We start from the raw sequence: 12,895 nt of genomic DNA on the forward strand, positions 1-12,895 counted from the left end.
CAAGTATGATTCCTTTTAACTTTTTTCTTCATCGCCCCACAAAAATAATACATTTCCACCAAACCTTTCAAAGAGCACGCTTTCTCTCGTGGTTTTTATAATTGCATTTCAATAAAGCAGCCATGTGAATGATTTGTCTAAGTCATTAAAGAATACATTAATAAAGGAGGAATAGAAGTTATATATATATATATAGAGTAAGCATAAGTGTTCTATGAAAGAGCTATGCATGAATACAAAACCCTAGAATAGTTTCTTGAGTTTAGAAATGATTGGTGAGAGAATTATATAAAAGAGGATTGGTGAAGATAATTTTGTGATTGAGGGTAAAAATTATTGAACGCTTCGAGAGGCGTGCAAAGGCTTCCATCCCAATAAAAATACACAGATAATTTTGTTTATATTCAATTAAAGTCATTTTATTAGTAATCTTTCTCTACGGTTACGCTATAAAATAGTCATACAACATTGGTATTTTCACTCATCTCTCTCTTAGTAGTTTATACTGTAAATTAGCTCAGAGCATTGAGAATTGTGTTATGTTCTCTAAGCTGTGACAAAATTCTTTTCACTCATCAGTCTCTAGGTTTTAGGCTATAAAAAAGCTGTGGCAAATACACTGAATTTGTGAATTGAAAAATATGAAGAAATGATTTGAGCTAGTGGAAGCAATTATAATCCTCCATCAGCAAAAACTACTGTTGAAGCAGCTGGAGAAGGAAGGTTGAGGAGTACGAGGGAAAGCCCAAAAGAAAGCTGAAGACCACTGCCACACAAAATTAAAAAAAGCATTCAGAAGACAGCAGAAAGAAACTCTTTTTGCAGGTGGGCATCCATTCATTGCCAGCAGAAAAAGCTGGCCAGCTATAGAAAAACAGCTGCACCACTATCTCTTTAAGCTCTTCTAGATCTCCGACCCCTCTACAGCATATTTCTCTTCAAGATAACATAGTCTACTATATTCTCTATCTTGGATCAAGTGCAATATCAAGGTTTATAATACTCTTTCTCAGAATTTCAGTTTTATCATTCAGTAGTTTGATATTTTAAAATTCATTCATTATTGTGCCAAATCTTTGTGCTGCTACTATAAATGAATGTTGAAAGTGGATAACTGAAGCTTTGGGTATAGTTCATTCTATGAACAGAGTGTCTAGCAGAAAGATTCCAACATTACAGTAACGTCTTAATCCTGTGGGCTTGTTTAAATGAATGTTTATGGTGGATAACTGAAGCTTTGGGTAAAGTCAATTTTAATGGACATGTTCATACTAGTCTAGCAAAAAGATTTCAGCATTACAGTCATGTCCCAATGCTTTCTGTTTCTTTAAATGGATGTATAACTAAAGCTTTGGGTATTTATGGTCACTTTGAATTGGAATGATCCTTCTAGTCTATTGCAAAGATTTCACAATTACAGTAATATTTTCAATTGTTTGTGTTCCTTTAAATCATGTACATGGTGAATAATTAGAGATTTGAATATAATCCATTTCTTCATGGACTTGTCCATTCTATGAACAGAAAGATTCCTGCATCACAGTTCTTTTATACTGACGTACTTTTTTCCTCCCTGTTTTTTTGTGGGTTTTAGGGCAAAAATGAGGATGATAGATATCAGCAGCGAGCGGAATGCAATGCAAATCATAGACAGGACTACCTCTGTGGATTGTGAAAAAGATGTTCGCTGCTGGCCCAGATCGTTGAAATCTCTTGTAGAATTCATGGTGCCCTGCTGTGGGTGCCAGTCAATGGCAGGAGGTTCAGTTGACGATCCTGATACTGAATCAACACTTGGGTCGACCGTGACCGGCACCATCTTTGGCTACAGAAAAGGCCGGGTGAGCTTCTGCATTCAAGAAGACCGCCAAGGTCCAAATCTTTTACTTCTGGAATTCGCCATGCCCACATATCTTCTGGCCAAAGAAATGCAGTATGGGCTACTGAGGATTGCATTGGAGTGTGATAAGGAGAATACAAGGGAGGGATCTTTGTTTTCTGTGCCTGTTTGGACCATGTACTGCAATGGACGGAAGGCGGGGTTTGCCATTAGGCGCCATGTTACTGAGAATGACAGAGCAATTTTGAAGGTGATGCAGTGTATTTCTGTGGGTGCAGGGGTTTTGCCATATAGAGAGACCAAAGCTGATGAAGGTGAGCTTATGTATATGAGAGCTACTTATGAAAGAGTTGTGGGGTCTTCTGATTCAGAGTCTTTTCATATGATCAACCCAGATGGTAGCACAGGACAGCAGCTTAGTATTTTCCTCCTTCGATCGTGACAACATTATGGGTTTCTCAAGTTTCATGGCTCAATGAATTATATCTCTGTTAGTTTTCAGGAGTGTTTTAGTTTAATTCTAGCCTGGTTTGGTGCGGCTTGATCATGCTAGACTTCTTTGTGCATTGTATTTATCATCATGGTCGTCTTGACGTGATTAATGTACCATAGAGGGGATGAAAAATACGGAAAGCATCCGATTGTAGATATAGGCCCAAGGAAATGTTAAAAAAAGTAGGAAAAAGCATTTCAAATAGATGCTTTTGTTCTCTGTCAGACCAGAAAGATTCTAATCTGCTGGCCAAGTTAAAGTTGGATTGAAATCCACCATACCCACAAGCTGATTAGTGCAGCATGACTTGTTACAACTGTGTACTTCTCTGAATAATAATTTAAATGTGAAAGTTATATGTCATCGTCTTCATTTATTAGTTTTGAATTTGGATTGATGGGTTCTAAAGTGCTTTTCGCTGTAAAATTCACCTTTTCAAGATGATTTGTTTTTGCAGCAAGACTTTCTACTTCTGTGTAGAATCTTGTGAAAATGTTTTGTAATTCTTTGTGTTTCAAGATTCATTATATTGACATTTGGATTCTTTTTCAAACTCGAACACACTAATCTCCTCTTAGGATAAAAGATTTGAAGAATATTTTTTTGGTTCTTGAGATAAAGCTCTACTGTCTAGTGTCTTATCTGGTCGAGGAAAGCTACCTTGCTTTCAGAGTACTAGTGGGCAATGGGGAAGATTGAGATGATGGGTACTGTATTGTATTACAGAGTAGTTGGTCTTGTTACACGAGGAAAATGAGTGACATATTCATGAAATTACATCGTCTGGTAGCCCTAAAAAGATTATAGGAAGGTGTTGAAGTAATGTGCTAATATAAAGCTTGTTTTCTTTTTCATTCTTTCTAATTAACATAGAAATCTAGCAATACCACACAGAGAAAATTTTAGTATAAACTCACCCTAGGCTGAGGGCTAGAAAATCTAAAGTTGATATTCTTGGAATAGGGACTAAAAGTTCAGGAAGCAAAAGGCAACTCAATCAACAATTGAAATTTGTTTATGCTGGAAGTTATATGTCCCGGGAAAACTTACGCAGCGGAAATTATACTGCTAAATAACTTACAAATTTGTAAAATGAAGATTTTTTTTTTGAAATGGTTTGAGAAAGTGGCTTTGTCAGAGAGAACATATATTCAGAAGTTATAATCATTCATAGCAGAAACAACAGTTTGAAGAAGCTGTAGAAAAGTTGTTGAGTACAAGGAAATGCTGAAAAGGCTGAAGTTCAGTGCCAGAAAAGCACTCAGAAGATCACTGAAAGTATGTTTTTTTTTTCTCTGCCAGGTGGGTGCCCATTGGCTGACAGCAATAGCTGGCCAGCTAGAGGCACCCACACCAGGGACCACAGTCTTTGAAGCCTTCTACATATCTAACTCTACCATCCTGAATTATTTGATACGAGCATACCCTTCTAGGATATGTTTTAATATGCTTTCGCGAGCTTGAGGTCCATAATCAACCTTGATAAAGTGGTTTCATCAGCTTCACCGACTACCTCTGTCAGCGACTGTCCAAACGCTTTCTTATAACACATTATCAAGTAGAAAAATCAGGTATTGTATCATCATTGCCATCTTACACAAGCATTTTGATTACTTTATACAATTGTATTAGTGTAATTTATTTTGTAAAATTGGTAAAGTGGGTGTCATTTTAAAATAAAGAGATTTTTTATAGTAATTCTTTTTATAGAAATATTATTTGGATTGTAAGTCTTATGTTGTTAGGAAAATTATTCAGGTTGATGAACTCATTTCTTACATAATCTTATGAGAAAAAAACATATATATAAGCTTACCAAATAATCATATGCAAAAGTCAAAGACATACAACAAGATAACACAAAATATACCTTAAAAAGCTTTCAAGTGGGATATCAATAAAAACATTGAAGTACATTTACATAGTCTTAATGAATACTTTTAAACTTCAATCTTCTCTAATGTATCCTCCATGTGTCTAAGCATGCATCCACACATCTCGCCATGCTCCACATATGCACTCTTTAGAATAATCTCAATAAAATGGCAAAAGAAGTCAAAATCACTAACAACCATACAGTCAAACAACCAACCTCAACCATTAAACATGTCCTTGCTTTTATAGAATTAAGCTCTCACAAAACAACCAAGTGGTAAGATAAAACCATGTGGCTCAAAACAATAAATACAAAAAACCATTGACCCCACATTTAGTTTTTGGTACTAAATTCCTAATATCAAATATTTTTTCCATGTGCAATACATATCAAATATCTACTCAATATTAGATATATGTGGAATTAAATAAATGTTTAACAAATCTAAACACACATGTATCATAAATTCTATACCTTAACAATTTAACAAAATAGGTTTGAACCCACTTTGGTAGATGTGTATCAGTTAGGCTTAATTGTGTCTAGTTTTAGGATCATTTTTGTCAACTTGGTTCATTGCAATATTCACGACCTTTTTCGTGTCTCATTTTAAAATGACTAGGGCATTGGACACCCCTATTTAGGAAAAGTAGGCTCAACTTTTTAAGAATGAAAGTAAGCTTTATAAATGGCAAGAATATACATTGCTTTATTAGCCTTCCCCAAAAGTTTCTCTAGAAAAGGTGTGAGTTGTATATAAATATAACTCTCTCTCTCTCTCTCTCTCTCTCTCATTTCACTCCTTAGCAAGTTCAAATTAAAATTCCTATCACTCGAGAAATCATTCAAGCACAAATATGTTAGACAGTTCAAATAACCGAAAGACAACTGAAAGGGGGGGCGGTGAATCGGTTATCATAGATTACCAGAACATCTCTCTCTCTCTCTCTCTCTCTCTCTCTCTCTCTCTCTCTCTCTCTCTCTCTCTCTCTCTCATTTCAAACCTTAGCAAGTTCAAATAAAAATTCCTATCACTCGAGAAATCATTCAAGCACAAATATGTTAGACAGTTCAAATAATCAGAAGTCAACTGAGAGGGGGGGCGGTGAATCGGTTATCACAGATTACTATAACATTAAGAAATTAAAAATTTAATATCGAAACCCAAAACATTAATACTAGAATGCTTAAACCAAATACCAAAATAGTAGATAAACCAATTAAGCATAAACAATAATCAAAGAATAAATACCATCCACATGACACCAAAATTTATACATGGAAAACTCGGTAAAGGGAAAAACCACGGTGGGAAACCTACCCACAATTAGATAATATTTCTGTAGTAAGTATGTGAATTAAAATTGAGGGGCTTGCACTTGCAGGAAGGCCAACAGCCTAGAGTGCATTGCTCATCACAAAAGGAGTCTCACTGACTACATAGAAATCTAGACTACAATCCAGAAGAATGAATGAACTACAAAGATAGCATCTCCTATGCCTGAGTACAATTCCGGTTAAGCTCAGTAACGGAGGATTAAATCCTCTTACATAAACCCAACTCGATCTCCAATGATCGACCAAATCCTCTTCTTGAATGATATTACATTATTTGCACATTACATATCCATATCCCTTTCCTATATCCTGATATCATCTACAATGAGATCTTACATCATATATATACAAACCCTCAACCATAAATAATCAAGTCGGCCACCAGACAATAAACCAGTTACATAATTATAAAACATGTCAGCCTTAGACCAAACAAATAATATCCAACCCATTAGACATCTCAGAAACACATTGAGAGGTCCAATCCACATGTTACATTAAGCCGGTCCATAACCTAGATAACACCGGGACCCAATTTAGGTCCATACATGCTAAAGAAATGATCCCAATCTGCCAAGTCTCGAACATGATCACCATTAGCATCCTGAATCTCCAGTAGAAGCCGCACCAACACCACTTATGCATATCATCAAAGATCTTCATCAAAGCTTTACCGATGAAACCCTCGTCAGAACCACAAACCAAGCTTTCTAGCGAACATGATAGAATCCGATCACCAGAACAAAAACCAACTGACTAAACATGAACATGAGTAGCATGAATAAGCCAATTCCATAACCCAAACACACCAAAGCATACTGGATCATACCGGATTCCAATCAACCAGAAACCACACAACCTACCGAGACCAGAAGGGTGCTGGTAAAGCATCCAAAATAGCTAGTGTTGACATCAATGACAAAACATCAATGCAACACATAATCAATTCCTCCAAATGGCCAACAATCTCCTCCTTTGTAATTGATGGCAACACTAGATGTGAAAAACATCTAAGTACCAAGAAATGCCAAACAATTCTCCCCCGATGGAAGACAACCAACAATCTCCCACACAAAGATATAGCAATGAAGTTATGAAACAAAGACCAAACTCCCCCTCTGAATGATATCTCTATAAGGCTCTGTATTACACATATATTTCTCCCTCTAATGTATACAACTCCTTAAGTTTTTCACATCAATATCTATCCCCCTTTGACATCAATGCCATAAATCTGACAAAAATATCAAAGCAAAAAATAAAAACCACTGAAACACAAGGCTAACTACTCCCCGAGAGCAATAGCATCCCCACATCAGTGTCAAAATGAATAATATCTATGATAATACATATCGGACTGATGTCAAAAAACATCAATCAGTTTTCTCTCGGAGGGGCAAAAACCCCTAACCTATCTCTCAGGTACTCAAATGATTCTTTAGGAAAAGGTTTAGTGAAAATATTTGCAATCTTCTCTTTAGTGTTCACATAAACCAATATAACTTCAATTTCTTCCACCTTCTCCTTCAAAAAGTTATACTTGATAGATATGTGTTTTGTCTTGGAGTGAAATACTGGATTCTTTGATATGTCAATAGCATCAGAGTTATCACAGTGAATAACTACTGGTCCAGTGCAATGCACTTTGATATCCTTCAACATTTGCTTCATCCATAGAACCTATGTGCAGTTAGTAGCAGCAACAACATACTCAGCTTTAACAGTAGATAAAGAAGCACATGATTGCTTCTTGTTGATCCATGAAACCAACTTCTTTCCAAGAAAGAAAGCTCCACCGAAAGTACTTTTCCGGTCATCAACATCTCCAGCCCAATCAGCATCTGCCTATGCACATAAAGCAAAGTCATCATTCTTAGGGTACCACAAACCATATTCATATGTACCTTGCAAGTATCTAAAAATTCTTTTCACCACACTCTCATGATTTTCTCTAGGACCACTCTGAAATCTAGATGCTAGTGACATGATGAATCAATAATGATCTGGTCAACTACTGAGAGGGGGGGTGAATCAGTACATAGAAAACAAACTAAAATTTCACCAACTCAAATGCAACTCACAAATCAATCAATAAACTAACTAGTTTAAACACTAAACTATAAACTGTAACTGCACTGTCAAGTTTACTGGTTGACTAGAATACCAATATAACTATGTAACAAATCTGAAACTCACATACCATTTAACCAAAATATCAAACCACTTTACTAACATTAGTAATATAATATTTCAGATCACATCTGGTCATCTAAACACATCTAAGTGGCTTTACCAGTTAAATAGATTAATCAAATCAAAACATAACCACAAAATCATTCACCACTTGACACAATGATTTTTGATGTGGAAACCCAAATGGGAAAAGCCACGGTGGGGATGAATACCCACAAGTATTCTGAACTATTTTGAAGTTCACCCTGTTAGGAGCCAAGTCTTGTTAGAAGCTTTAAAAAAATGTCCTGTTAGGAAAAGATCCAGTTAAGGACCACCCGGTTAAGGGATTGACTACAATACCTTGTTAAAGGAAATAACCTATTAGGAATAACCTCGATAGAGGATTTCAAATCCAAGCTAATGGATCACCTGGTTAGAGGATTTAGAAAACACCAAGCCTATTAAAGCTTACCCTGTTAAGGGATTTAACTGTTATAATTGTTAGAGAATAGTGGGGTCTTTGTTGATCTAGAAATAGCACTACTCTGCTTGATCAGATCCTTTTCATGCTCCTATCTGCCTTCACGCATTCTGCAGATACTCCTTCTAGTTCGACAATCAATCACACTGACACACTTAACCAAAATTGCCAACACTATTACAGAACAACTCATCAACCTTATAAGAAAAACAATAGGCTAGTAACACATCACAAAACCTAAGATCTCATAGAGATTACAAACAAATCGGTTCAAACATGACTGTTAGATTACATAGCAATCATTTGCACATTGTCCTAGACAACCTCGACCACTCCTTGATCACCGCACATTGAATCCTGTAACTCATCACATGGTTTCCACTTCATGCAATGTACTTGCTCATTCCCAAGATAAAACAGTTATCTCTCTGTGCCAAAACCACTTTGAAACTCATCACGTGCATCATGCATACGTGCCATATTCATTTATGATCACCATTCGATCATAGACCAACAGAATTGATTCACAAAGCTCCATCGGTTAGGGTTTGGCATATCAATAGGTAAGGGTTACCGGTTGATCTCTCTACTTCAATAGTAATACCGGTTTGCTTTACTGCTCAACTACCGATTGCATTACTGCATCACTACCGATTGCAATACAACTCTATTGCCGGTTACAATTGACATCGATAGAAATACTTATACTTCATTAATACAATCTTTGGACAATGCCAACAGTCTCCCCCTTTGGCATTGATGGCAATACAAATATCAATACCCTTTGATTGTGATGATTGAGAGTAATGCACATACACAGGTATAGGAATCTTGGTTTAGATTTTTCCATGTACTCTCCTTCAACTGAGTCTCCATGTCTTCAGCTGGTAACTAGATATAGTTCCTCTCTGTATCAATCATATAGATCTTCTCCCTCTTTGACAACAATGCCAACGTGAAAGTAAAACATAGTGTCATACTTCACTATTCTAGAACTAGCCACTCCCCCTATGGAGTAGCTCCACACCACTCCTGCTTCAAGATCTTCAATAAGCTTCAGGACTGATATCTTCCACATCGGCTTAATTGACCTCATGTAGGGGCACAACCACTAGCTGACCTCTAAGATACTCAAAAGTAGCCTTAGGTAGAGGTTTAGTAAAGATATCCTCTAGTTGTTCCTTCGTAGATACATGCTCAAGTAATACATCTTTACTCTGCACTTTCTCTCTCAAGAAATTATATTTCAGCTCTATATGCTTGGTTCTAGCATGCAACAACGGGTTCTTTGAAATGTTTATTGCACTGGTGTTATCAAAGAAAATCCTTACCATTTCTAATATTTTCAACTTAAAACCTTCCAAAATGTGTTTCATCCAGATTGCCTAGGTACAATTCATATACCTTGCAACATACTCAGCTTCAACAGTTGATTGTGATATGCAACTTTGTTTATTGCTGCTCAAGATACTAGCCTTCCTCCAAGAAAGATAGCTCCTCTGGTTGTACTCTTCCTATCATCAACATTTCCTGTCTAGCCTGCATTTGTATAGACTTTCAAATCAAAGTTACCTGCATATGGATACCATAATCCATAATCAATAATACCTTTTAGATAGCTGAATATCCTTTTAGTTGCTACCATGTGTGTCTCCTTTGGGTTCTTCTCAAATATGACAACTAATCCAATTGCATGAGCAATATCTAGTCCACTGTGAACAACATAATAAAGTTTCCCTATCATAGACCTATACTCCTTTTCATCCACTGATGCAGAATCATCATCCTTAGACAATTTACAGTCTGTAACCATTGGTGTTCCAACTAGTTTACAGTCTCCCATTCCAAATGTCTTTAGTGCCTCTTTCACATATTTGGACTGTGTGATAAAGATACCATTCTTCATCTGTTGAATTTGCAAACCTATAAAGAGTTTTATCTCTCCTAGAAGAGACATCTCAAATACACTTTTCATCTCATTTGCAAAGTCATCACACATGTCATCATTGCCTCCAAAAATGATATCATCCACAAATACCTCATTAATCAGTATCTTATCTCCTTTAGTCTTGAGAGATATATTATTGTCTTCACTAGTTCTCTAGAAACCTATCTTCACCAAGTGTGAATTTAGTCTTTCATACCATGCTCTTGGTGCCTACTTTAGTCCATATAGTGCCTTGTGTAGTTTCCACACCATATCTTTTGCATCAGTCAAAGCATAACCATCTAGTTGTTCAATGTAGACTTCATCTTCTAGTATTCCATTTAGAAATGCTGACTTCAAATCCATCTAATATACTTTGAATCCTCTATATTTTGCAAATGCAAGTAGATTCCTAACACCTTCCAATCTAGCAACTGGTGTAAATGTCTCACCATATTCTTCACCTTCTTCTTGTGCATATCCTTTGCATACCAGTCTGGCTTTGTTTCTAGCTACTACTCCATCTTCATTCAGTTTATTTATGAATACCCATTTAGTACCTATTACATTTTTGTCCACCGGTCTGGGTACTAGGGTCCACGTATTGTTCTTCTCAATCTGGTCAAGCTCTTCTTCCATAGCCTTGATCTAGTGATCATCTCCAAAAGCTTCCTTTGTTGTTCTAGGCTCAATAGTGGAGATCATACAAGAATTCTCTCTTATTCTTCTTCTGGTTAACACACCAGCATCTTTATCTCTAATAATCTGATCGGGATTATGATTGAGTCTAACATACCTTTGAATAAGATGACCATGATCTTCAGGTTCTTCTTCCTCACTATCTTCATCTTCTACAGAATCTACCTATTCTGGTTGAACTGGTGCTACAATATTTATTTCACCAACTTCTGGCTTCACCGGTTCTGGTTCCAAAATCATAATTTAAGGATCATCTTCCTTCTTCTCCTCTCTGGTTTCTCCTAAATCTTTAGGACATTCATCCACTCAAACATTAGCACTTTCAATGATCTTATTTGTCTGGTTGTTCTAACATATGTAGGTTTTTCTCTTGGTGGAGTAACCAAGAAATATGTCTTCATCACTCTTAGCATCAAACTTACCAACATAGTCACCTCTCTTGATAAAACATTTACAGCCAAAAATCTTAAAGTAACTAACATTAGGTGATCTACCATACCATTATTCATAATGAGTTTTATCCTTACTTCTTTTAACCAATATTTGGTTCATTGTGTAGACAGTTGTGCTGACAACTTCTCTCCAAAAAGTCTTAGCAACACCTCCTTGTATTAGCATAGTTCTATCAGCTTCAACAACTGACCGGTTGTTCCTCTCTACAATACCATTCTGCTATGGTGGCCTAGGTGCAGAAAGTTGCCTCTTAATTCCATTGTCTTCACAGTATTTAGTGAATTCCTCTGAAGTAAATTCACCACCTTGATCAGTTCTTAAGAACTTTATCTTCTTACCACTTTCTTTTTCAACTAAGGCTCTAAATGCCTTAAACTTGTTGAAGGCTTCTATTTTGTCCTTCAAGAATGTGACCCACATCATTCTTGAGCAATCATCGATGAAGATCATAAAATACCGATCACCTTGAATACTCCTAGTCCTTTTTGGTCTACAAAGGTCTGCATGAACCAAATCTAGCAAATGTTCTACTAAGAAATATTTTCTCTTAAAAGTTGAAGATCTCATCTTCCCTAACTTACATTCCTTACACAAAGCATTCATTGGTTTGTCCAACTGAGGAAAACCTCTTACCGATTTGGACTTACTCACTTTTACAATGTTATCAAAATTTACATGACAAAATATTCGATGACAAATCCAACTATCGTCTACTTTAGCAATTAAACAATAGTTGACTTCTGAATTTAGGTGAAACAAGTTACCTGTTGTCTTCTTTCTGGTTGCAATCAGTTCACCTTTTCTCCCATAGATTTTGCACATTCCATTCTTGAATTCTAGTGGATAACCTTTGTCATTGAGTTGAGCAACACTCAAAAGATTGTGTTTCAATCCTTCAACCTAGCAGACATCATCTACACTTCTCTTTCCATTAAGAGAGATGGTTCCCTTTCCTTTTACCATGCAGGGTGAGTCATTTCCAAATCTCACAATACCTCCATCAAATTCCTTCAAAGTAAGAAACTTACTCTAGTCACCGGTCATGTGGTGTGAACAACCACTATCTATAATCCAATCATCAGAACTATCCATGCGAGAGACTAATGCCTTCTGCTCTGATGTCTCCACTCTAATGGCAACAAAGACAATGTCCTCATTTGCATCTTCCTCAGATTCCTCATCTATAATTCCTCCATCGACTGCAATGAGACAATCTCTTTTACCTTTGCCTTTGTACTTCTTATACTTCTCACATTTCTGCTCATTATGTCCATTTGGATAGTTAGCTGCAATATGTCCAATCTGATTACATCCAAAACACTTCAAAGGTAATTTACCTTTGTACTTACCGGTACCTCTGGGTAACTGGTTGGCCAATAATGCTTCAAGATCAATCAGACTATCTTCATCATCAACTTCTCTGTTGGATTTGGACTCATGACTGTGATTGGCTTCTCTGCTTTTCCTTACCGGTGGGTTAGAAACTGAAGCTCTAAATGTAGATTCCAATTTTTGAACACTTCCATCATATCCACTTAATTCAAATGTAGTTAATTTACCAATAATGGAGTCAAGAGTTACCTTTGTTTTATCAATAGACTTGAGTTCTTGAA

The 12,895-nt window shown here is 36.4% G+C and overlaps 1 protein-coding gene across 2 annotated transcripts; it reads left to right on the plus strand.

Annotated features, from left to right (window-relative positions):
* Positions 1 to 227: 227 nt before the first annotated feature.
* On the plus strand, positions 228 to 2,696 carry LOC131040810 (protein MIZU-KUSSEI 1). Of its 2 annotated transcripts, none has more exons than XM_057973774.2 (2): positions 228 to 825; positions 1,595 to 2,696. In XM_057973774.2, the coding sequence occupies exon 2, from the start codon at positions 1,602 to 1,604 to the stop codon at positions 2,280 to 2,282; it is 681 nt and encodes a 226-aa protein (XP_057829757.1). In that variant the 5' UTR covers positions 228 to 825; positions 1,595 to 1,601; the 3' UTR covers positions 2,283 to 2,696. The 2 variants fall into 2 exon arrangements, with proteins under 2 accessions (XP_057829757.1, XP_057829751.1); XM_057973768.2 differs by having other exon boundaries at positions 229 to 992.
* Positions 2,697 to 12,895: the final 10,199 nt, after the last annotated feature.

The sequence above is a fragment of the Cryptomeria japonica genome, chromosome 8 (assembly GCF_030272615.1).
Source record: "Cryptomeria japonica chromosome 8, Sugi_1.0, whole genome shotgun sequence".
NCBI lineage: Eukaryota > Viridiplantae > Streptophyta > Pinopsida > Cupressales > Cupressaceae > Cryptomeria > Cryptomeria japonica.

What these genes read in the sequence shown, in the direction of transcription:
- LOC131040810 (XM_057973774.2), top strand. Translation starts at nt 1,602, where the DNA reads ATGAGGATGATAGATATCAGCAGCGAGCGGAATGCAATGCAAATCATA.